The 25,082-nt window shown below is 62.6% G+C and overlaps 1 protein-coding gene across 7 annotated transcripts in view; it reads right to left on the bottom strand.

Moving 5' to 3' along the window:
- Positions 1-1,534: 1,534 nt before the first annotated feature.
- Positions 1,535-25,082, bottom strand: part of SRC (SRC proto-oncogene, non-receptor tyrosine kinase) — a 48,464-nt gene continuing 24,916 nt past the window's right edge. For 5 of the 7 annotated variants that reach the window (XM_055138228.1, XM_055138229.1, XM_055138226.1 and 2 more), the window contains 14 exons: positions 20,891-20,999; positions 19,675-19,929; positions 17,516-17,615; positions 16,937-16,954; positions 12,179-12,211; positions 11,421-11,519; positions 11,196-11,299; positions 9,685-9,834; positions 9,174-9,329; positions 8,264-8,443; positions 4,672-4,748; positions 3,919-4,072; positions 3,581-3,712; positions 1,535-3,422 (listed from right to left, as the gene is read on the bottom strand). In XM_055138228.1, the coding sequence (XP_054994203.1) occupies positions 3,214-3,422; positions 3,581-3,712; positions 3,919-4,072; positions 4,672-4,748; positions 8,264-8,443; positions 9,174-9,329; positions 9,685-9,834; positions 11,196-11,299; positions 11,421-11,519; positions 12,179-12,211; positions 16,937-16,954; positions 17,516-17,615; positions 19,675-19,921 (1,659 nt within the window). In that variant the 5' untranslated portion in view covers positions 19,922-19,929; positions 20,891-20,999 and the 3' untranslated portion in view covers positions 1,535-3,213. The remainder of the gene's footprint in view (positions 3,423-3,580; positions 3,713-3,918; positions 4,073-4,671; positions 4,749-8,263; positions 8,444-9,173; positions 9,330-9,684; positions 9,835-11,195; positions 11,300-11,420; positions 11,520-12,178; positions 12,212-16,936; positions 16,955-17,515; positions 17,616-19,674; positions 19,930-20,890; positions 21,000-25,082) is intronic. The other 2 variants (XM_055138231.1, XM_055138232.1) reach the window with 2 other exon arrangements.

The following is a 25,082-nucleotide window of genomic DNA, read 5'->3' as shown; positions in this document are numbered from 1 at the left end:
ACAGGCAGAATCCAGAGGCCACGGAGACACACCAGCCCAGAGCGGGGGAGGTGGGCCGCCACAGGAAGTGGAAAGAGGGCGGGAAAAACCTCGTGGGAGCAGAGGCAGAGAGGCAGAGGGCCCTGCGGGCGGGAAGGCACCGACAGGCTGAGGAGGAGGAAGTGGCGAGGCTGCAGAGCCTGACTGGCAGCGGGAGAGAGCTTTGTCCCCGTGCCCCAGGTCGGGGGGGCCCCCCCGCAGCCAGCGCTCCTTGCACTCATGCACCCAGCAAGAAGTGGATGGTGCCACAAGTGCCCAAACCCAGAGGTCAGCCCGCTTGACCATGCGCTGCCCACGGCAGTGCCCGGCTCTTGCTCCACGGCCGGGGGCTTATGAACGACCTGCATTTGTGTCTGTGCACGCTCACCCAAGTCAACAGACCCACTGGCCTGGTATCGGTCAGTGTGTTCAGACCCTATGTTGCATGAGTAATGATACTCAGGTGGGTGCACATCCCCACCCCCAAGAACCCAGGGGCTCACATACCACCCAGGCATGTGTCGCTCACAATCGGCTACACAGCCATGGCTGACCAGAACCGTCACATCACAATTACAAACATATGAGCAGACATTCACACACTGGGCACACACACACATACACCAGGAACAGGGTCCACACACAACACAGCACACACACACACAGTCACATCACACTCACATATGAGCAGACATTCACACACCAGGCACACATACAAACACACACACACCAGGAACAGGGTCCACACACAACACAGCACACACACATACAGCCACATCACACTCACAAGCATACGAGCAGACATTCACATACCAGGTGCACACACACACACACACACACACTGTCACATCACACTCACAAACATATGAGCAGACATTCACACACCGTGCATGCGCGCACACAAGCACACACACACACACACACACACAAGGAACAGGGTCCACACATGACATAGCTCCCTGCATGCAAGCAGACACAGAAAGAACACAGTAGCAAAAGTCCACATGAGCCAACATCAGACGAATGCCACGAGCCTGGGACTCGGGGTGTTGGGAAACCAGTCTCCCGGGCATCTGGCTTGTGAAGATACTGAACTGAGAAGTGTCCTGTCGTGGATTTTTTTTTTTTAATTAAACAGTAATATCACAATCAGGGGTGACAGGTGTGTGGCCTGGTGTGAGACAAAGTTCCTCCTGGACTTCAACAAATGAGCCTTGAGCCTCAGATCGGGGCAGGAGGGGAGAGGGGAGTGTCCAGCTCTGTCTCTGTCCGGTCAGCACCTGTCCCGGCAGCCCGGGGCCTGGCTGCATGCTGGGGGAGCCCGGACCCTCCTCTGCCACGTTCCAGCCTTAAACCCAGCTCCCGTCCACAAGGGCAGGTGCAGACATGAGCGGAGGGGCCACACAGCCCTGAGCACATCACAGTCTGGCCTGAGACCCCCCGGCCCGTCCCCTCACACCCCACCCCGGCAGCTCCCTGGAACACGCTGGAGCCCCATAGAGCATGGGCCAAACTCTGAGGTCTGTTGGTGTTTAATCAGACAATATGCAAAGCATTTACAACGGACTCTGGACCACCCACCCCCACCCCCAAAGTCTGGGCCCTGGGATGCAGGACCCCAAGGCCATGCCCAGAGCCGGGGGGGTCTACAGGCCTCTGCATAGTCATCTGAAATCTACAAAACACTGTTATTTAAAAAACAAACAAAACTAAACGAACAAACAAACAAAAACAAAGGACAGTATCCAGACACCTTGTACAAAGGGCCTGGGGCAGTGGACGGGCTCGTGAGCCTGGTCTCAGCCAGCCCAGGTCTGTCTGGCCGTGCAGGTACACAAGCCTCAGGCCACAGGCGCCGTGGAAGGAGGACTCGGGGTTTCACTCGGGGCGCCAGGAGCAGGGCCCGGCTGGCTGAGAACCCACAGCAGGACGGTTATTGCTAAGTGGGGGCCCCGGAGGGGGTGAAATGTACGTGTCTGGAACATAGTCGGGGCATTTTTACATGTTAAATATGAACACACACGAAGGCACGCGCACGCACACGCACACACAATGACACACAGACAAAGGGGCACTTGGCAAGATGCCCACGGACTGCCCCCCGACATGGAGCCCAGGGAGGCGGGCTGAGTGTCTGGACCAGCACGAGCCACTGGGTGGGGGCGCACGGACCGGCATCCACAGAGGAAGCTGAGGTCACCCAAGGCTACCAGTCTGTCCTGCCGCCTGGCTGGAGACCCTGCGTCCTCCCCCCAGACTAGGCACCCCCGTTCCTACTCCCGAGACGGGGGAGGGGCTCCTCCAGCAGGGGCAGGGAGCAGGAAATGACGTGGACAAAGGTTGGAGGGGGCTGGGAGCCCACGGGCCTTCTGGCCACCCGGTCTCGGGTTTCTGCTGGCCGGCCTAGAGCTGGAGCTCCCCAAGCCGAAATCTGGCCCCTGCCCCAGCCATTCCCACTCGGCCAGCGATCAGCCCTGCTGGAGGGGGGCGCCCTCCCCAGGCCCCACCCTGGTGGGCCCAGTCTGTTCAGTGGGCCTCCGAGGACCATCCTGGGGGGTCCTGAGGAAGACGGGTGCACCGTCGTCCAGTCCCACCTCCACCCTGCACTGCGGGGCCCTGGGCAGTCACAGCACGTTTCTGGACTCCACTCTCCAGGGCAGCGGGAGGGCAAGGGCTCTCAGAGGTCCGACGGTCCCTCGGGTCCAGGAAAGCCAGGGTGTGAGGGGGGCTCCCGACCCCCACCCACCGCTGGGTCAGGTCTCGACCCCTGGACCCCACGGCTCCCACCAACAGATGTTCCGGACCCGGGTGACGACGGGCAGGCGGCAGGGCAGGGCGCAGGGCGCCGCCCCCCTCTTTGGAAAGGCTCTTGGGCCAGCTGCGGAGACGGGCGGGAGGACGGGGTGTCCAGCTCGCGGGCCCACGGGGATGGAGCGCCCAGCCTCTCTCTGCAGCTCTTCCCGAGCGGTGGGCGACGGGGGGCGCCTAGCAAGGGCCGCCAGGAGGACTCGGGTGGCTGGCAGGGTGCCGGTCACGCTCCCAGTGCCAGCCTTGGTCCCCACCCTCGCGGCTGTCCCCGGCCCGGCCCTTCCGTGTCCCTCCTAGAGGCTCAGCGGCGGGCACCGGCGACAAGCCGCAGCAGGGGTCGCCGGTCCGGGGGCCGCTGGGCGTCTGGTCCGGCCGGGTGGCCGCGCCCTATAGGTTCTCCCCGGGCTGGTACTGGGGCTCGGTGGACGTGAAGTAGTCCTCCAGGAAGGCCTGCAGGTACTCGAAGGTGGGCCGCTCCTCGGGCTCCTTCCGCCAGCACTGGCACATGAGGTCGTGCAGGGACTCGGGGCACTCGGGCGGGCACGGCATCCGGTAGCCCCGCTCCACCTGGTCCAGCACCTCCCGGTTCACCATCCCTGCGGGGCAGAGTCGGGCGGCGTGAGCAGCGTGCGGAGGGACGGCGGCACAGGGGGCTGGGGAGGTGACGGCAGCCAGCGAGCGCCCCGAGATCCGAGCTGAGCCGCTTCAGGGATGGGGGTGGGGGGTGGGGACAGCGGAGGTGGGGCACGCTCACCCGGATACGGCACCCGGCCCTTGGTGGTCAGCTCGGTCAGCAGGATGCCAAATGACCACACGTCCGACTTGATGGTGAAACGGCCGTAGAGGGCAGCTTCGGGGGCTGTCCACTTGATGGGGAACTTGGCGCCTGCGGGGGCGAGAGCGGTCAGGGGTTTCTGTGGCTCTGGAGGCCAAACCCCAGGCCACACCCACCCGGACCACACCCACCCAGACCACGCCCACCCCGAATCACACCCACACAGGCCACGCCCATCCTGGAACCACACCCACTCAGGTCACGCCCATCCAGGAACCACACCCACTCAGGTCACGCCCATCCCGGGCCACGCCCACCTTGCCGGGCCGTGTACTCATTGTCTTCGATGAGCCGCGCCAGCCCGAAGTCGGCCACTTTGCACACGAGGTTCTCACCCACCAGGATGTTGGCGGCGCGCAGGTCCCGGTGCACGTAGTTCATCCGCTCCACGTACGCCATGCCCGAGGCGATCTACAGGCGAGCAATGGGGAACCGAGCTCAGACTCCGCCCCAACCCCCCATGCCCACCCTGGTGTCCACCAGCCAACACTGTTGGCGCAGGGGAGGAGGCGGGCACGGGAGCCAGGGGCCAGCCAGGACGTGCCCCGCGGGACCAGGACGGGGTGCGAGGCTGAAAATCGGAGGCTCGAGGCCATGTGCGCCCCCCACGCCTCAGAGGTACGGAGGACAGCTGGGTCCTGCGGGCTGCCCACTCGCCTTCGGCTCCATCTGTCGCAGGGAACAGCCCTCCCCAGGGCTGCCTGCACCGCCTACAGCAAGCGTGTTTGCTGAGGGGCTAAGTGACCTCTTTCCCAGACACAGAGGCTGAGGCAGGAGGTCCCACAGCAGACCAGTGGCTCCTGCCACCCAGTCAAGGGCTCCTTCTTCTGCCCTCAACCCCATCAGCGGCCCCAGGAACACAACTGGGGAGAGATCAGAGCCGTGGGGGGGATTTGGGGGAGGAGGGGCCCAATCCAGGCAAGCTTCCTGGAGGGGGTGCTCAAGACCCCAGAACCTGGCAGGTTCTAGAGCCGAGGGTGCGGGAGGCGGAGGGGGAGGTGCCGACTCACCTGCGCGGCCATGTCCACCAGCTGAGGAAGCCGCAGGTACTTGCCTGTCTCACCCTTGAGGAAGTCCAGCAGGCTCCCTGTGCAGAGAGAAAGCATCTGGAGCCCGGCCTGTGTGCCCGGTGCCAGGATGCGGGCAGCCCTGCCCGTGCAGGCAGGATGGGCACCTCCAGACGGCCAGCTCCTGGGCGAAGGGATCCAGATTGGTTCCCGTGTGTCTCCGTGTGAAGAAGGTTGGGTGGAAGCCGTGAAATGGGCCGGCACTAGGCACCCCCCACCCCCCACCCTGGGGTCCCAGTCTCTACAAACAGTGGCCTGAGGTCAAACCCACCTGCCCTGGGGAGCAGGAAGAGGGAAGGGGTGTGTCTGGGGGAGATGAAAGGCTCCCCAGAGCTGTGCTCAGGACATGCCCCTCTCTCCTCTCCACTCCGCTGTGGGCCTGTGACCGTCACCTTCACAAACTTCCGCTCTGCTCGTGCCAAAATGTCTCACTGTTTGGGAAGTCCTGGGACAGGGCTGGTGTTGAGCCGCGCCCGGAGGTGCTCAGAGCTCTCTCCTGACTCTGTGCTCAGAGCTCAACCCCGCCAGTGCCTGGGGGACCCTACGGGGTGACACTGCAAGGCCAGTGCCTTTCCCCAGCCCTTACGCGGTAGGTTCTTCCGCCAGCCCAACACTCGCGCCCCTCAGAGGCCCCTTCCCAGGGGAATGGAAACGCTGTTCCAGGCAGTGGAAGAGAAATCTGGCACCTAGAAAGTTCTAGAATAAATGACTCCTTGATGACCAAAAGCACTGTCCTGCATATCTGGGGCTGGGGAGAGAAGGTCCTGATACAGGGGTCATGGAGACTCTAACTGTGGGGAGGGAATCACAAAGCCAGCCTCCCTTCCTTCCTTCCTTCCTTCCTTCCTTCCTTCCTTCCTTCCTTCCTTCCTTCCTTCCTTCCTTCCTTCCTTCCTTCCTTCCTTCCTTCCTTCCTTCCTTCCTTCCTTCCTTCATCCCTCCCTCCCTCCCTTCCTTCCTCCCTCCCTCCCTTCCTTCCTTCCTCTCTTCCTTCCTGGTTTTGGGGAGCCAGGGATCGAGCCTAAGTCAGCCCCATGCAAAGTAAGCACCCTACTCACTCTCGCTGTACTGTGGCTCCAGCCCCGTGCTTTCATTCCTTAACATACATTCAACTGGGTTCGGCACATTTCTGTATGTAAGTTATAACTCCAGAATGTGCTTGCCACAAAAGGGGGGCATGGATACTCAACATTGTATCACCAAAATGCAATCATGATGCAAGTTTGTAAGTCTGTAACTATATTTCAGGGTGATTCATTTAAAAAAAGTTATACCTCCAATTATTGGATTATTTTTTTTAAAGATTCATTTAAAAATTAAGTAAGGTCAAGCCAGGGCCTTGTGGTCAGCAGAGAGGCTGGGGTGGGGATAGAGTTTCTCTTTCAGCCCCTAGATAACAAACAGCCTTTGGAAAAACAGAAAATTAAGATCTGAGGGCCAGGGGAGTGGCCTCGGGGGAAGAGCACAGGCCCAGCACTGGAGGCCCTGGGTTCGATCCCTGCCATCACAGCGTTCCCCAAGAACCACCAGGGCTCACCCACACGGACACTAAGCCCCACGGGGTCCCAGTGCCACCAGGAGAGGTCCCCACAACAATTAAAATGAAACAAAATTTATAATCAACAAAGTGGGGGGAGACAAGATGTACTGTAAGAAAACAAAAAAATACACACTGATGTTAGACCACAGAGATAGTATAGCAGGGAGGGTGTCTGCCTTGCATTGGGCTGACCGGATTCAATCCCCGGCACCCAATATGGTTCCCCGAACACCAGCAGGAGTAATTCCCGAGGGCAGAGTAAGCCCTAAGCACCACTGGGTGTGACCCAAATCAAAAACAAAAATTAAAAAATAAATTGAGGAAGAAATCCCTCTTGGGAGATCCCTCTTTCCATACCATCAGAGCCTTCCTTTTTTTTCTTTTCTTTTTGGGTCACACCCGGCGATGCTCAGGGGTTACTCCTGGCTCATCCACTCAGGAATTACTCCTGGTGGTGCTCAGGGGACCATATGGGATGCTGGGAATCGAACCCGGGTCAGCTGTGTGCAAGGCAAACGCCCTACCCGCTGTGCTATTGCTCCAGCCCCCCAAACCTTCCTTTTTCCCTTTCTTTTCTCTTCTCTTAGATAAAAATATCTTAAAACACACACACACACACACGCACACACACGCACGCATACACATGCACACACATGCACAACACCACACCACCACCACCAAGTCATTGGAGAGAGAACTGCTCCGGAGTTAAGATGCTTGCCACCCCACTTCCAGGTGTGGCCCAAAGCCGTCTCCCGACCCAGGAGATAAATAAAGAGAATAAAAAAGGCTCGGGTAGGAAGCGCTACGACACCTGCATACAACCTGCATGCTGCTCATAATAATGGGATAGCTGAAGCCACCTGTGTGTGTGTGGGCAGAGGCGTGGGTGAGGAGGACGGACAGGCACACACGGTGGACGCTGCCCAGCTAAACAACCATTTTTAAAGACGAGATCCTGGGGCCAGAGAAATGGAACTGGGGGAAATGCTCGGATTTGCCAGTGGCCAAGTCAAGTTCAATCCCTTGAACTATATAATAGTCCCCGGAGCACTGCCAGGAGCCAGCCCTGAGTGCAGAGCCAGGAGGAGCAGCCGAGCACCGCCAGGTGTGACCCCCCCTCCCTTTAAAAATAAAAAATACCCCTAAATGAAATTCTGCCATTTCCAAAAGATGGATGGGGCTGCAGTGATGACGCCAAGTGCAGCAGGCCAGAGGTGGACACGCAAGAGGTGGACCAAGCTAGTGAACATTAGAGCCCCCTAGAGGTCAGGCACGGAACTGGGCTGCAGGAAGCGAAGGGGCGGGGCGCAGGCCAGGGCCAGCCAATGGACGAGAGGCAACGGTGGTTGACCGATGTCCAATTTGCGGCCCCTCCCACTGCCGACCTACAGCCCGCACTCCTGAAAGCTAGGTCACGCGGGAGACCGACGCTACTTCAATTCATGATCAAAACGGAACGTCCAGGAGGCAGCTTTGGGGCCGCTCTTCCGTGGGCATGAGAAATTGGCTCATCTCGTCCCACCTTTAGAGATGCACGTTCTTGGGGCCACAGTGCAGCAGGGAACGCACCTGCCTTGCATGCAGCCGACCTGGGTTTGATCCCTGCACCCGAGACAGGCTGCCAGGCGTCATCCCTGAGTGCAGAGCTCGGCCATGGCCGGGCATAGACCCCCAAAACCAAAAATAACACAAAGATGCACGTTCTTGGGGACCAGAGCGGCCGTGCAGGGGGATTTAAAGCCCTGCATTCCGCTGACCCCGCTACGAACCCTGGGAATGCGTATGGTCCCCTGAGCACTGCCAGACATGAGCCCCAAAACCAGAGTCAAATAAAAAATGGTGAACGGTCTGAGGCTGGCAGGACGGCATGCACTCTGCCCCCAGCACAGCCGGGGCGACTCCAAGCACTGCTGGGTGTGGTGTCCCCCCGACCGTGAGCATTCTGGATCTGGGGGGATGTGATCCAGAATGTGATCCAAAGCTGGCGCCCACCTTTGCTCATGTACTCAGTGACGATGTAGATGGGCTCCTCAGACACCACCGCGTACAGCTGCACCAGCTTCTCGTGCCGCAGTTTCTTCATCACCTGCGCCTCCTGCAGGAAGGCCTCCGGGGACATGGTGCCGGGCTTCAAGGTCTTGATGGCCACGCGGGTGGTGCCGTTCCACGTGCCTGGGGTGCAGAGAATGCCGGGCTGCCTGCGTGGCGAGCCCCACGCCCCTGCCGGTCCCCATCCCACGAGGACCCAGATCTGCGACGTCCCCCCCACCGCCCTGCCAGGTACCAGTCCCCGAGGGGGCCTCCCTACCCATGGGGCCCAGGCTGAGCCTCAGTTTCCCCCGCTGCAAAGGGGGGCTGCCTGCGGCATAACAGCCTCCTCATGGGGCTCTTCCCAGGACTCGAAGCGCCTCCGGTGGGTGCTCGAGAAATGGGAGCTGTGAAGACGGCGAGTGTCCCCCCAGCGGAGGGAAGCAGTGCCAGCCTCAGGAGACCACCCCAGGGGCATCACACCCCAGCGCCGACCGAGGACTAGGGCTCAGAGGCCTGATGGAGAAACCCTCCCAGCCGGGAGCCCCATCTCCCCATCTGGGCCTTTGGGGTATGTGTCAACAGAGGGAAGCCTGTTCTAGACGCTTCTCCGGCTCCTGCCCACCCCGAGGCCAGGCGCCCGCTGGCGTCTCTGGGCCTCACTGTGGGGGTGGGGGCCGAGCCTAGGCCCGCCCCGGGCACTTGCACACTGAGCCCGAAGGGAATTGGGGGCGTCCAGCTTTGCTCAGGCTCTCCCGGGGGATGGGGGGCTGTGCTGGCACCCTCCTTCTCCCCGAGCCCACACTGCCTCCCTCCTCTCCTGCCCCAAGGGGGGCGCGGGGGCCCGTGGCGGGGCGGCGGGGGCCGGGCTTACCCATCCACACCTCTCCGAAGCAGCCCTGGCCCAGCTTGACCTCCAGCCGCAGTGACTCCCGGGGGATCTCCCAGGCGTCCTTGGCCAGGCCCTGCGTCTGCGGCTTGGACGTGGGGCACACAGCGGTGAGTCGGTGGCACAGGCCGTCGGCGTGCTCTGGGGAGGCAGGAGCCGGCTGAGCAGGCTGCCCCGGCTTGGGGGACACACGGGTGTCCACGCCCGTGTGTGCAGCCCACCCCTCGAGCAGCGTCCCCCTGAGTCAGTCACTCACTCCTCGGGGACCCTCTGGGGACAAGCCCAGGGTCCCCCGAGAGCTCACAGTTTGGGGTGGTGGCGGGGGAGGGGAGGGTGTGTGACACCAGCAGGCACAGGAAGCAGCAGCGTCAGACCCGCAGGAGCAGACGGGCAGGTAAGAGGGTGCTTGGGGGGGGGAAGGTGGGGGAGCCGGAGAGAGGGGGAGGGAGAGGGCAGGGGGTGGGGGGGAGGGGCGGGCAGGGGTCACCGCACTCACTGGAGTAGTAGGCCACCAGCTGCTGCAGGCTGCTGAACTGGGTGCGGGAGGTGATGTAGAAGCCGCCGCTGTCCAGCTTTCGGATCTTGTAGTGCTTCACGTTGAGGCCCTTGGCGTTGTCGAAGTCAGACACGGACAAGCAGTAGGCGCCTGCGGGGCAGCCCGGGCGGTGACCACAGTGCCAGGGAAGGGGGCGGGGGGCTCCGGCCTCTGAGCTCTCACCTCTGGGTGACCTCCCAGGCCCAGCCCTGGGCACCGCCCGCTGGACCCTGCACCCCCCACGGTGATACCCAACCTTGTCACTTGGCCCCGTTTCCTCCTCTGGACCAGGGGCCAGGGCCTTGCGGGGGCGGGTACTGCTCAACTCGGAGAACCCCAGGAAGGTCCCCCTGGGGTTCTCCGAGTTGAGCAGTAACCGCTCCGACTCCCGCACCCAGAGGGGCCCCAGAGGCTGGAGAGGGAAGAGGAGGGACCCCCCACTCCACCCTGCCCCCGACTCAGTACTCTGGGTCAGCAGGAGTGCTCAGACCTTTCCCTCCCAACCTGCCCTGCGTCCCCCTCATGCTCGGGCCGGAGGCCCAGGCCTGAGCACCCCTTCCTGTGACCCTGGGCGGGAGAGAGACGTGCTGGGTGGGAGTGGCCGGAGGCAGCAAGGGCGCTCGGGGTCAGCCGGGGCTCCTCTCCCGACTGCCTCACGCCTGGAGCAGCGTCTGGCTGCAAAGCTCCTCCTGGCCCGCAGACGTGGCCGGGAGCCTGATGGGCCTGAGAGGCTCCCGGTGACCTCAGGGGACCAGGCTGGGTCCCAGAGGCGGGGCAGAAGCACCGTGGCCTGAGAAGGCCCTTCTGGGAGCTGGAAGTCACGGCCCAGAGTCTGAAACGTCTTCTGGGGAGATCGGGACCCCCAGGCCGAGCGGCTGTGCTCAGCCTCGGGTCACCCCGCGTCGGGCACTGCTGGACCTGGGCCCGCGGGCAGCCGGATATGCCAGGGCCAGGGGCGTGGGGCAGCCCCCACAGATGTGCCGCGCACCCCAGAGTCCCAGGCACAAAGGCAGAGCCGCTCCCTGCCACAGCCCCTGACAGTCCCGTGTGTACCCCAGGAAGCGGTCCCTGAGCGGGGAGGGAAGGCGAGAACAGGGGCCTGGACTTCGCAGGGCAACCCTAGGACCTAGCACCCAAAGGGGCCCCAGAGGCCCCCAGAGAGGGAAGAAGAGGGACCCTTCGCCCCTAGCACTTCCTGGGCAATAAGCCTTGTGCAGGGAGGCCCTCCTTTGGGGAAACTGAGGCCCAGGGAGCTCCTTGCCGTCTCAAGGAGCCTGAGAGACCTGTGTGCCCCTCCCAGGGATGCCACTGCCTTGGGCCCGCCTGCTCCGACTCCTGGAGGAGCTCTCCCCACCCCACCTCCTACCCCCGGCTCCATCAACCGAACTCCTTTGCACTCTGCAATACCCAGCTGGAATAGTCCACCACAGGCCTCACCCCCACCGCTCCCATCAAGCCAGCAGGACTCGTACCTTTCGTGGTCTCGCTTTCCCGGACCAGGAAGGTCCCCCTGGGGTTCTCCGAGTTGAGCAGTAACCGCTCCGACTCCCGCCTGGTGATCTTGCCGAAGTACCATCTGGGGTGGGGGGAGGCGGGGGGGAGGGGTGTTGAGGGTCCAGGTCCCCACCCAGCCCCAGCCCCTCTCACAGGGGGGCCTCGGGGAGACTGGGGGAGGGGCGGCGGCGGTGGATACTCACTCCTCAGCCTGGATGGAGTCGGACGGGGCCACGTAGTTGCTGGGGATGTAGCCGGTCTGCCCGGTGCTCAGCGAGTGGGCCAGCCACCAGTCCCCCTCTCTGAGCGGGGGCAAAGAAAGGGCGTCAGGGGCGGGGCCTCGCTTGCCTTTGTCGCAGGTGCTGTGCAGGGCCCCCTGCCGCCCCCCAGGAGTGCAGCACGCAGGGCGGGGGGGCATGCTCCCCGCCACCGCTCAAGTCCTCTCCCTGGCCAGGTGCCCTTTGGCCAGAGCTGACCCCTGCCTGGCAAGCCCCCGGCCCGCGGCGGAGGGGCGAGCGCCCCCCCCTTCCGTGGACTGAGCGCATCCGGTCCGTGGACTCCACCTCTCCCGAAGCACAGACTGGTCCGGAAGAAGGCAGAGTGGCACCCCCTCATCCCGGGAGACGCTCCTGCCTCCAAGGCGCCCTCCCGCCACGCCGCCCCCCTCCCAGGGGCTCGTCCTGCAGACTAGAGTCACCCTCGCCTGGTCCTCAATCCGTGGCCACACCGAAAAGGCTCCTCCCCGACATACAGCCTGCCCCACCACTGGGGGAAACTGAGGCCCGGAGGGGCGGGGCTTACCCAAAGTCACACAGTTTGCCAGGCGTCCGAGGTGGCATCTCTACACTCATGCCCCCCCGAGGGAGGAGGTGCTGGAGCAGGGCGGGGGGCAGAGATGAAGGGGACAGGGCAGGAGCACCCCCCGGGGCCTGCAGGGGAGGGGCGCGGGGTGTGGAAGTACCTTTGCAGCCATCTGAATGTGAACCAGGTCTGGCTGGAGCGGGGGTCCCGAGACACAGAGGAGGGAGGAGAAAGCGGGAGCCCGCAGGAAGAAGAGGCAGAGACGGGGAGGTGAGAGAGAGCAGAGAGCGTGAGGCGGGCCAGCGACAGGGCCTCACATTCAAAGCGGCCAAGGGTACGGGGTGGGGGGGGCAGGAGGGACTGGGAGGGGGAGGGCTCTGGGGAGGGGCCCCTGGATGGGCCCGTCCCCGGCCCACTCTGCAGGTGGCAGCTGAGGCTGCAAAGGCGAAGGCCTCTGCCTGAGGTCACACACTCGCCGCCCGGGTGCGGTGGGTGCAGCTCGGAGCCCCTCGGTCCCAGGCTGTCCCCAGCAGGGCCAGGGCCTCTGCTGTAACCTTGGCCTGGGACCGACACCACCTCTGAAGCCGGGCACGGAGCTGAGCAGAGCCGTCGGGCCCACGTGGGAGCTGAGGCCCAGAGAGGGGCAGAGTCTTGCCCAAAGATACACGGTAAGGGCTTGGTCGTGGGGAAGGAGTAGTGCTCTGCGACGAAGTCCATTCTCCCGGGGGAAACTGAGGCACGGCGAAACGGGGTGGAGATTCTTGGGCAAGGACAGGAGGTGGGACCCCCGAGAGCCCCTAGGCAGACACAGTAGGTCTCCTGTACCCCTGAGACCTCCCTCGGAGAGCTGGGGAGAAGGGGTAGGGGGGACCTGGGGTCAGATGGAGGAGGAGGCTGATGGGTGAGTGGTGGCAGTCCAGGGTCAGATGGAGGGGGCTGATGGGCAGGGTGGGGGGGCAGTATCTGGGATCAGAGGGAGGAGGCCAAAGAGCAGGGGACACAGGGGCAATTTGCGGTCAGATGGAGGAGGAGGCTGATGGGTGGGTGGTGGGAGTCCAGGGTCAGATGGAGGAGGCTAATGGGCGGGTGGGGGGAAATCTGGGGTCAGATGGAGGAGGAGGCTGAGGGCTAGTGGGGGAGTCTGGGGTAAGATGGAGCAGGCTGAGGGGTGGGTGGTGGGGTGGAATCTGGTGTCAGATGGAGGAGGCTGAAGGGCAGGAGACATAGGGGCATTCTGGGGTCAGATGGAGGAGGCTGATGGGGGATGGGGGAGTCTGGGCTCAGATGGAGGAGGCTAATGGGCGGGTGGTGGTGTCAGGTCAGATGGAGGAGGCTAATGGGTGGGTGGGGTGTCGGGTCAGATGGAGGAGCCTGATGGGAGGTGGGGGCATTCTGGAGTCAGATGGAGGAGGCTGATGGGTGGGTGGGGGTGTCGGGTCAGATGGAGGAGGTTGATGGGAGGTGGGGGAGTCTGGGCTCAGATAGAGGAGGCTGATGGGCGGGTGGGGGTGTCGGGTCAGATGGAGGAGGCTGATGGGCGGGTGAGGTGTCGGGTCTGATGGAGGAGGTTCATGAGCGAGTGGGGGTGCGGGTCTGATGGAGGAGGCTGATGGGGTGGGGGAGTCTGGGCGCAGATGGAGGAGAGGGCGAAGGGCAGAGGCCTCAGCAGAGCTGGGCAGAGGTCTAGGTCAGAGGCTACCGAGGACAGATCGATGAGGCAGCCTGCAAGCTGGCTGGTCTCCTGGGAGCCCCAGCCCTGCCAGCAAGCGCCCACACACAAGCCAAGCAGAGCCCCGAGGCCAGGGTTCAAGTCCCCCCATGGGACCCAGGCTCGGGCCAGCGGAGCTGAGCGCCTGTCAGAACCCGCGTGCGCCCGGGGTGTCGCCATCTTCATTGGACGTGTGACCTTTGCTCCCCTGGTCCCGCATCTCGGGGGGGCCCTCAGGGGACCCTGACAAAGTCCCAGGCTGGTCCGGCGAGCGGAGGAAGAGTCACCCGCCTCGGTGCCACCCCGCAGGGGCCGGGCTGGGGCTCGTGGTAGAGCCACGCCTGGGTGAGTCCACAAGGCAGACCCCCACACCGCGACCAACTGTGTGAGCGACATGACCGAGTGTGAGAGACACAACCGGGTGTGTGACACAACCATGTGAGAGACCAACAAACTGTGAGCAACACAACCTGTGTGTGACACAACCAAGTTTGTGAGCGACACAATGAACTGTGTGAGCAACACAACCCACGTGTGACATAACTGAGTGTGTGAGAGACCAACCAACTGTGTGAGCGACACAACCTGTGTGTGACACAACCGAGTTTGTGAGCGACACGACCTAGTGTGAGCGACACAACCCAAGTGTGTGACAAACCAAGTATGTGAGTCCCAGAGCAAAAGGCCTGGCCCCTCCGCTGAGACCTCCTATCCCATCATCAGCCCAGGCCTGGGGCTCGGTGGGGGGCTCTGAGCAGCAGAGCGGCAGGCGGCGGCAACTGTGCACACCCCCCTAACCCTCCTGCAGCCTTGGGAAAGAGCACTTTGGTGGGAGTCCCTGAGCTACAGTCTCACTGCCCAGCTGGAGGTCACTGGCTATGTGGGCCCAGGCTTGGCCTCACCTCTCTGACCCCCGGGGTTCTGCTCTAGGACCCTGATTCCTGTACCACCCAGGCTGGCGTGTGCGTTAGGGGCCCCGCAGCTTGGGGGGCCTGGGAAGTTTGCGGGGGTGGGGGCACATTTCAGTTTGACTTACTGGGGAGGCCAGGACTGGCCAGAGACGCCTGTGGGGGCTATATGTGAGCCAGGGAGGAGCCACTCCAAGGGGCAAGAGTGCAGAGGAGGGGAGGGGAGGGCAGGGGAGGGCAGGGCAGGGGAGGGCAGGGGAGGGCAGGAAAGGGGAGGGAAAGGGATAAAAAGGAGGGGGAAGGGAAGGCAAGGGAGGGAGGGGTAAGGGGAGGCAAAGGAAGGGGAGAGGAGGGGAAGGGAGATGACAGGGGAGGGGAGGGCAGGGCAGGGCAGGGCAGGGCAGGGGAGGCAGAGTGCCAGCCCAGCGGGCGGGCGACAGCAGCACGGGCACCAGGCAGCAGCGCCCTCCTGCGAGCCCCCCACCCCCCGGAGCGACTGGGAACTGCTCAGAGAAGGAGGCTCCAGGGATGCCCTGGACCAGATCCCGGGCAGGGGGGAAGGGAGTCGGGCCTCAGACCCCAGGGCCTCCTGGGAGCACTCAGGGCGTCCAGGCCTGCTGCAAGGGGGGCCTGGGCCCCGGGGTTCCCCTCCAGAACTGCCCCCCACGTCGGGGCCAGGGTGAGATGGAGCAGAGGTGGACACCCCCCACCCACGCGGCCCCCTCCCTGCCTCCGCCTCCGCCAGCCCTGTCTCTGCATCCGCACAGGTGAGGGGTGGGGGGGTGCCCCTGCCTCACCCTCATGCACCCCCGGGCTGAAGAAGTTGGGGAAGGCACCAAACAAGGGCTGCCCTCTGCCTCAGGCTGAGAAGGCCAGGGGCGCTTTCCAGAACCTTCCCTCCTGCCACGTGGTGGCTGAAGGCCCAGCACGGCGAAGTCACGGCTCCCCTGGCATGGACCGTCTCTCCACTGCCACCCGCCTGCCCCTCTGCGCCCCCACCCAGGACTCCAGCCCCTTCCGGCCTCCACTGTGACCTTGGGCAAGTCCTTCCACCTCTCTGGACCTCAGTTTCCTTATCTGTCAAACGGAGTCAACGAGCCGCCAGTTCTCGGGTTATTGGTGAGCTGGGATAATGCAACGCAACTTGGGGTGCTCAGCACGGGGCGGTTCACACGCAGGGTGGGGAGAGCGGGGGTCTCATCACCGGCGCCCCTCCTTCCCGGAATCCTGATGGGTGCCCCCGGCAGATGGGTACCCAGGAATGTAGCTGGCCTGGGAGCCAACGACCCCCAGGGGCATGGTTTGGGGGAGGTGGATGCAAATAGCTGGAACCCTGAAAACTGGGGTGACTCTAGAACCCGACACACTCCCAGGGGCACGCCCCCGAAAGAGCCTCTTGAGTTAGCTCGAGACCCACGGCCCCAGTTCCAATCCCGGCTTCGCTACTTGGTGGCTGTGTGACCTTGGGCAAAGGCCTTCACATCTCTGAGCCTCAGTTTCCTCATTTGCAAAATGCCCCAGCCCTCTCTCTCGACAGCCCCGGGAGGCCCACGGCAGGGGAAACAGGAGCATACGGGCCAGAGCACCCAGCTCGGCCCCTGGCAGAGAGAAGGCGTCGCCAGGCGGGTGCTGAGGGGTGAGGAGGAGAGGGCCAGGCAGGGAGGGGGAGGGGGCACTGGCGGGAGAGCAGGCACCAGGCAAGGACACGCGAGACAGGCCTGGAGGAGGGGTGGCCGCCCCCAAGACGGGCCTGTGAGGGTGCTCAGGGGCTGCCCTACTCTGGGCTCCAGAGCCTCCGTGGGGCGCTGAGGAGTGAACCCAGGGCCCCACACGTGTGCAGAACAGCTGGCGCTATCCTGGCCTCTAGAACCTTCTGAGCCCTGAAGGCCTCCAGCCCCCTCCCACCCTCTCCCAGCCCCTGCCTGCTCCCAGGACCTGCCCTGGTCTTCCCTGCGGGGCAGCTGGGACCCTCAGCCCCCTGTCCCTGCATCAGCGAGGTGGGGGCGTGCAGCAGAGCGGGAGGCCCGGCCAGCCCGGCCCCATCCAGGCCTCCCGTGCCCCCCCAGCTCCCGCATGCAGGATCAGATGGGGGAGGGCGGGGGGATCAGATGGGGGAGGGCGGGGAGTGGGGAGCCAGGGAGGCGGGTGGCAAGGAGGCGTGTCGGGGTGACGAGCTGCCCCAGCAGATGGGCCGGAGGAGGAAGGGCACTAAGCGGGGACACTGTGGGGAGGGGTGCGGCGGGAGAGCAGGGCAGTGGAGGCACATGCAAAGCCCCCCGCCCCGCCTGCAGCGTGTACACACCTGACGTCCACTTTCCTCCTACGGCAGCGGGAGGGAAGCAGAGAGAAGGAGGCGCTGAGAGGGCCAGAGCGAGCAGCACAGCCCGGGGACGGGGGGGGGGCAGCAGGCAGGATCGAGACCCTCTCTGCGGGGGCCATCGCAGGACGAGCCCCTCCCACCCCGCGCCCCCGAAGCCTGAACCCCAGCCCGCGGCGGGCCTGGCCCCACTGCCCTGGCTGGAGCCCACCTACGCTGCGGCGCTCCACCCCTCCCCCAGCCCGCCAGGGCCCTGACAGGCCCCCCCGGGTCCCCCGGGCTGAGTCCCCCGGGGACGCAGACGCCTGGGAGCGGCCCACGCCCCGCTCTGCTCCCTCACCCGTCTCCGGGGACTCACTCTCTGCTCCCTGGTCCTGGCTCCGTCCTGCCCTGACCGTCGGGGCCCTGTGCTCGGGGGCCCAGGAGCCCCCCGAGCCTGACCGCCACCTCCCGTCTTGCCACACCGGGTACCCCAGGCCAGTGCCAGGCCCTCAGCCTCTCTGGACAGCAGCTCCTGGGGGCGCGGCCTGGGCAGCCCTGGCAGCGCGACGGGGGGACACTCACGTGTTGTTGACGATCTGCAGCCGCTCCCCTTTCTTGAAGGACAAGTCGGTCTCCGTCCTGGACTCGTAGTCGTAGAGCGCCACAAAGGTGGTCACGCCCCCTGCAGAGACGGGCCACGGGTCAGCCACCCACAGGCAGTGCCGGTCACCCGTGGGCACCACTGAGTCTGTCGGGGTCAGCCCATCTGTTCTCTCCGCGCGTGTGTGGGTGAGCACGTCTGTGTGTCTGTGAGTCCGTGTGTACGCGCTGTGGATGTGACTGTGTCCGTGCTTCCTGGGCTGGCGAGTTCTCCGTGTGTATGATTGTGCATCTGTGTGAGTGGGTGTTGGGTCTGTGTGTCCGTGTGTCTGTGTGTGACCGTCAGGTCTGTGTGTGTGGCTATGAGTCTGTGAATAGTTGTCAGGTCTGTGTGAGTGACTGTGTGTGGGACTGTGTGGGACTGTGTGGGACTGTGTGTGAGTGTGAGTGGCTGTCAGGTCTGTGTATGTGTGTAACTGTGTGTGACTCTGTGTGTGTGAGTGGCCATTGGGTCTGTGTGTGTGTGTGTGACTGTGTGTCTGTGTGTATGACTGTCAGGTCAGTGTGTGTGGCTGTGAGTCTGTGGGAGTAGTTGTCAGGTTTGTGTGTCTGGCTGTTTGTGTGAGTGTGTCTGTGTGTGTGACCATCAGTTCGCATGAGTGACTGCGTGTGTGACTGTGTCTGTATGTGTGACTATGTGTGTGAGTGACCGTCAGGTCTGCATGTGGCTGTAAGTCTGTATGTATGACTGTGTGTGTGACTATGTGTCTGTGTGGGTGGTGTCAGGTCTGTGTGTGACTGTGTGTCTATGTGTGGCTATCAGGTCTGTGTGAGTGTGTGTGAGTGACTGTGTGTGTGTAACTGTGTGTGTGACTGTGTGTATGACTGTGTGTTTGACTGTGTGAGACTATGTGTGTGGCTGTGTGTATGTGACTGTGTGTGTGACTGTGTGTGTGACTCTGTGTGTGTGTGGCCGTGCGTCTGTATCTGGGGGTGGCCTTTCCTCTGCGTGGCCCGCCTGCCCTGGTCTGTGACCGGGGGTGCCTCCCTCTCAGCACGTGTCCCATGGGCTGAGTCTGCGTCAGCTCTCTGGGCTGTGACCCGTCTCCAGTGCCTGAATCAGGCCGCTGGTCTCTGGCAGCCAGTGGCCGCGCTGCCCCGCAGAGCCGGCAGAGGGCGCAGGGGCGCATCTCGGGGCTGGCCGGGCAGGCTGCTGACCTCCCTGGTCCCTGTGGGGTGCTGACCCACTTCCGAGTAGGCTGGAGCCAAGCCTGGTCCTCAGGCTGCCTGGAGCGGCCTCTGGCTGGCAGCCCCCGGCCCTCTGCCTCAGTCTGGAACCTCGAGACCCCGCTGGGAACGCATCTGATTCTGTCTGACAGCGAAGTGTGGGCACCACACCGCCCCGGTCACCCACCGCCCGGTCACCCACCGCCCCGGTCACCCACCATCCCGGTCACCTACCATCCCGGTCACCCACAGCCCCGGTCACCCACCATCCCGGTCACCTACCATCCCAGTCACCCACAGCCTCGGTCACCCACAGCCCTGGTTACCCACCGCCCTGGTCACCCACCATCCCAGTCACCCACAGCTCTGGTCACCCACTGCCCCAGTCACCCACCATCCAGGTCACCCACAGCCCCGGTCACCCACAACCCGGTCACCCACCATCCCGGTCACCCACCATCCCCATCACCCACAGCCCTGGTCACCCACAGCCCTGGTCACCCACAGCCCCGGTCACCCACAGCCCTGGTCACCCACAGCCCCGGTCACCCACCACCCCGGTCACCCACCATCCCGGTCACCCACAGCCCCGGTCACCCACCATCCCGGTCACCTACAGTCCCGGTCACCCACAGCCCCGGTCACCCACCGCCCCGGTCACCTACCATCCCGGTCACCCACAGCCCTGGTCACCCACAACCCGGTCACCCATCATCCCCATCACCCACCGCCCTGGTCACCCACCATCCCGGTCACCCATCATCCGGTCACCCACCGCCCCTGTCACCCACGCCGCAGAGGCCCCTGGGCTAGGCAGAAGGGTCCCTGATAGTGACAGGTCCAGCAGCTGGAGAGTAGCTGGGACGAGGGTGAGGGACCCGGGCACCCCCCACCCCTGTGCCCGACCCACTGACCAGCCAGCGGCCCTGCCCTCTGCGGGGAGGTGACGGTGTCCGAGGAGTTGAAGCCCCCAAACAGCTTGGGCTCGGCGGCCGCGGGGGTGAAGGCCGCGTTGGCACCGCGGTGGCCGTCAGTGGGCGCGGGCTTGCTGGGCGTCTGGGCGCTGGGGAAGGCACTGGCCGGCCCATGGGTGGTCTCGGCGGGCTCCAGGCTGCGGCGCCGCTGGCCGGCCTCCTTGGGCTTGCTCTTGTTGCTGCCCATGGTCCTGGCTGCAGAGGGGAGGGCCCGCAGTGAGGAGGGCTGGGCGCAGGCAGGCTCCACAGCCCTGCCCGCACCCATTCAACAGAGGGAGAAACTGAGGCCCAAAGAGCGGGGCAGCCCCTTCGAGAAGGCCCCGTGTGCATGAAGGGAAACAGAGACCAGAGACAGGCCTTGGAGAAACGCCCCACACGCGGTCAGAAGCCAGGCCGGGCCTAAACCCCGAGTCTGTTTCTGCCTCCGAGCCGGCACTCTGCCTGAGGAGAGGCTGCTGGGTGGACACGCAGTGGACTAGGGGAAAAGGGACACCCGAGGCGGCAACGGGGCTGGGAGGAGGGGAGCTGGGGCTGACCCCGCCCCAGCCACGGCTCAACTCCCGGCTCAGAGTCCCCTCCTGGGGCGGTCTAGGGGCCCCACATTGTGGGGTGGGGGCCAGAGCGATAGGACTGTGGGGAGGGCCTCTGCCTTCATGCGGCCAGCCTGGGCTCGGTCCCCACCATCACTGACGGTCCCCGAACCCGCAGGAGCCCGGAGTCACCCCTGAGCACCGCCGGGTGTGGCCTCAAAACAACAATGAAACAAAAACGCACGGTGGGGTCAGAGCAACAGGACGAGAGCCCAGCGGGAGGGTGTTTGCCTTGCACACGGCCAACCCGGGCTCGGCCACCAGGATCCCGCAGGGCCCCCCAAGCCCCTTGAGGGGGGATCCGTGAGCAGAGTCTGCCCCGAGCACCGCAGGGCGGGGCCCAAGAATGGATAAACAGAGTCGTGGCGTGTGGCCGCGTGCACGGTTGCTTGTCCGGTCCCTGGGCCCGGGAGCCTCAGGCCTGGGTCTGTCCAGGGGCTGGGCACAGGGTGTACACAGCAGGTACTCCACGGGCGGCCACGAGGAGACCCAGAGAGGGGGACGCCACCTCACCCTGGCCCACCTCCCCTCAGCCTCGACCTCCACACCCTTGGCTGGTGCCTCACCTGGGGTATCGACCTCGGCCAGCGGGGGGCGGCAGCGAGCACGTCACTTCACTTCTCTGGCCCGCGGTGTCCTCATCGGCCAAGTAGGGACGGAGCCAAGGTCTGCGGGCTGCGGGGAGGACCCGGTTAGAGAGACGCTCCCACAACTGCTGGATCCCTGTTGTCCCCCGACCCCCTGCCCCATGGTTCACTCAAAGACCCCCAAGACAGCTTCAGTCCATCCAAAACCTCTTAGGAGCTGGCACGAGCTATGGGGTCGGGGTGGGGTGGGGGCACTCGGGAGCCAGGTCCTCCACACCGACATCCCTCCACACCGACATCCCTGAGAGTGGCTGTGTGAGCCCAGCGGGGTGACTTGACTTCTCTGTTCTCCCCGTGCTCCGTGAGCCAGACTGGGAAGGCGAGTGTTATGGGGGCTGAGTCAAGCAGGGAGGCAAATTCCGGCCAGGGTGCAGGGGACGCAGGCCCTGGGGCAGCCGGGGAAGCCTGGGGCCAAGTCCAGCTCTCAGCCAATCCCCGCAGCCCGGGGTCCAGGCTAGCCCCTGGGGGTCCATCCAGCTGGAGAGGATGTGGGGCTGGGAGGGGGCGGGCCAGAGGGGCTCTGAGCCCCACAGAGCTCCTGAGACCTGCCCAGCGGGTTCCACTGCCCCGGCGGCCACTCCTCCTTCCAACATTCTCTGCGTTCCCCCCTGGGGGCGCTCCAGGGGGAGTCGCGAGACGCTGGCCAGGGACACTGACTGGCGGGAAACAAGTGACAGAAACCAAAACTTTTCCTTTAGTTTTTTCCAAATGACAGCGTTTCTAGGAGTCCCAACCCGCTTTAGAATAAGCCGAAAGATGAAGAGTGATCACGGGCGACAGCCAAGGACACGGGCTCGGCGGGTCCTTCCAGAACAAGGCCTGGGCGCTGCCCTTCAGCTAGTGCCCCTGTCCAGAGGGTCCCCGGGGCGGGAATGGGTCACCCCGCTGGGATGCGCCAGGCCTGGGCGGGGCCTCGCACAGAGTGGGTGCCCTGGGCGTGTCTGCAGACCAGCTGGGCGCAGGTGAGTGCCGGCAGGATTCCCCTCCACGCTGCAGCTGCCGGGACAGTTCGGCCATAGTCTAGCTCTCTGGAGCCTGGCCCTTTCACGGGCGGGACCTTGCTCGAAGCGCTCTGCAAACGCTTACTCAGCGGCCGCATGACAACCGGGAGGGAACTCCACGTGTGCCCGGGTCACACGAGGAAACAGAGGCAGAGTCGGGGGAGCCTTCCTGGGGCCACACAGCAAGGGTGACAGCGTGATGTGAGGGAACTGGGGATCTCAGCGGGCAGACCCGGGGGGCTCGCGGGGCCGTCGAGGGAAACTCTGGGGCCTCCCGACATGTCTCTCACGGCCCCAAGCGGCGTGTACCCAGGAAGGGCGCGCAGGCTGGGAGAGGAGCGAGGGGCTCAACCCCCTTCTGGGGAGCCCGAGTGCCAAGTCACTGTGAGTTGCCATTTCAGAGTGGTCAGACCCACATCTCTTCCGCCACTTGTAACCTCTGAGGCCGAAATAAAGCCTTGGGTGGAAGGGGAAGTGGTGGTGCCCAAGGTTCCCAGGGGGGGGGCCCTTCCCTCTGGAGAATCATTCCCGTCCCTGGGCTCTGGATAGAGGCGTGCACCAGCCAACACCATCATTGTGTCTACCACCCTCTCCACCACCATCACCACCATCACCATCTCCATCATTGTCTCCACCATAGCCATCTCCATCACCATCTCCACCATCACCACCATCACCATCTCCATCACCATCACCACCATCTCCACCATCACCACTATCACCATCTCCATCACTGTCTCCACCATCTCCATCTCCATCACCACCATCACCATCTCCATCACCATCACCACCATCACCACCATCACCGTCTCCACCATCACCACCATCACCACCACCACGTCTCCACCATCACCACCATCACCATCTCCACCATCACCACCATCACCACCACCACCGTCTCCACTATCACCACCACCACCGTCTCCACTATCACCACCACCACTGTCTCCACCATCACCACCATCACCATCTCAACCACCATCTCTACTACCACCAGCATCGCCACCTCCACCACCACCCCCAGGTGCCAACCCTGAGAGGTTGTCCGGTGGGGTGGGAGAGGAACCCAGACTATTAAAAGATTTTTCCACAGCGGAAAAGTCCAGAAAAAGCCAGCGTGCCTATGACAGGTGCTCCAAGACAGGTGCCAAAGCAATGGGCTAAGAGAAGGAAACGAAAAGGAGGAGGGGACGAGATAAGTGTCACCATTTGCAGATGTTCCGGGTGTTGAGCTGGGAAACCCAAGAGAACCTGTGGCAAAGCTATTACGCAAAAAGCAAACTAAGGGCAGGGGGAAGAAGGGGCTGGAGTGGCAGTACAGCGGTCAGGCTTCTGCCCTGCATGTGACCGAGTTCCGGTTCGATCCTGGCACCACATGGTTCCCCCAAGCATCTCCCGGAGTAACCCTGAGCACAGAGCCAGGAGTAAGCCCTACATATTGCCAAAACCAGACAAACAAGAATTCTTTCTGTTAATCTAGAATTTTAAGTGATCCCAAGAAAAATTCCCCAAAGGAGTTTTTGTTTTGTTTTGTTTTGTTTTTAAGTAGGCAAGTCAGTTTAGAGTAAGGCAGGGAAGATGGCCCCAGGGCCGAGGGAAAGTAGAAAATATTTTGAGAGGAGAGGAAATCGAGATACACAAAGTTGGGAAGTACGCAGCAAAGGGAACTGGAGGGAAACTGTAAAGCTAAAAATGCCTCTGTCGAAAGAAACTCCCAGGGGCTGGAGAGAGAGCACAGCAATAAGCTCCTGTCTTGCATGCAGCTGACCCAGGTTCAATCCCTGGCATCCCATAGGGTACCCGGAGTACCGCCAGGAATGATTATTGACCTCACAGCCAGGAGTAACCTGAGCATTGTCAGTGTGGTACCAAAATCAAAATAAATAACAAAAACTTTTCTTTAAAAGAAGTCGCTCCCAAATCATCATAATAACATAGTCCTCTACTAAAGACACAGGCTACAGAGGTGCAAATTAAATCTAGCAAGTAAAAGGAAGGCAATACACAGTACTAGAGCAGAAATTTTTATTATTATTATTATTTTTGCTTTTTGCGTCACACCTAGCGATGCACAGGGGTTACTCCTGGCTCATGCACTCAGGAATTACTCCTGGTGGTGCTCAGGGGACCATATGGGATGCTGGGAATCGAACCCAGGTCGGCCTCGTGCAAGGCAAACGCCCTACCCGCTGTACTCTTGCTCCAGCCCCAAAAGTTGGTTATTTTAAAAGATTATCAAAACTGATAAATTTTAGTTAGATTGAATGAGAAAAAAAAAAAAGAGAGAAGATTCAAAGGACAAAAATCAGGAATGACAGAGAGGGCCGTCCTGTCGGTCTTAGAGGCATAAAGATCGTAAGGGCTGGGATGTGACTCAAACGACAACCAAATGCCCTGTTCAGTCCAGCAACCACCCACCCGCCTCACCCCCAGCACTGCAAGGTGCAGCCTTGGAAGTACCTGAGCACCACCCCGGGTCCCTTGAACCATCCCTCACGAAAAGATCAAAGAATGCGACAAAAGATGCCATGCCAATCAATGAAATCACCTGGATGGAAAGCAACAAACTCCTAGAAAAACACAAATTAAGAGGAAGAAAACAGAATGAGGAAGGAAAGCAGAAAGCAGCCTCTGAGAGGCTGGAGCGATAGCACAGCGGGTAGGGTGTTTGCCTTGCATGCAGCCCACCCGGGTTCAATTCCCAGCATCCCATATGGTCCCCTGAGCACCACCAGGGGTAATTCCTGAGTGCAGAGCCAGGAGTGACCCCTGTGCATCACTGGGTGTGACCCAAAAAAAAGCAAAAAAAAAAAAAAAAAAAAAGAAAGCAGCCTCTGAGCACCCCTGGATATGACCCCAAAACCAAAAATCAAATGCAGCACCCTGTGCCGCCAGAAAACACTCGCTGCAAACCACCTAGTGATCTCACAGAGGTACACAGATTGCACGACAGAATCACTGTCACTGTATCACTGTCATCCCGTTGTTCTTCGATTTGCTCGAGTGAGCACCAGTAATGTCTCCATTCGTCCCAGCCCTGAGATTTTAGCAGCCTCCCTTACTCGTCTTTCCCAAGGATTGGAGGCTCTTTCAGGGTCAAGGGAATGAGA

The sequence above is a fragment of the Sorex araneus genome, chromosome 5, assembly GCF_027595985.1.
Source record: "Sorex araneus isolate mSorAra2 chromosome 5, mSorAra2.pri, whole genome shotgun sequence".
In the NCBI taxonomy this organism is placed as follows: Eukaryota; Metazoa; Chordata; class Mammalia; order Eulipotyphla; family Soricidae; genus Sorex; species Sorex araneus.
The sequence above is the reverse complement of the archived record's forward strand: the minus strand, read 5'-3'. Positions and strand labels throughout refer to the sequence as shown.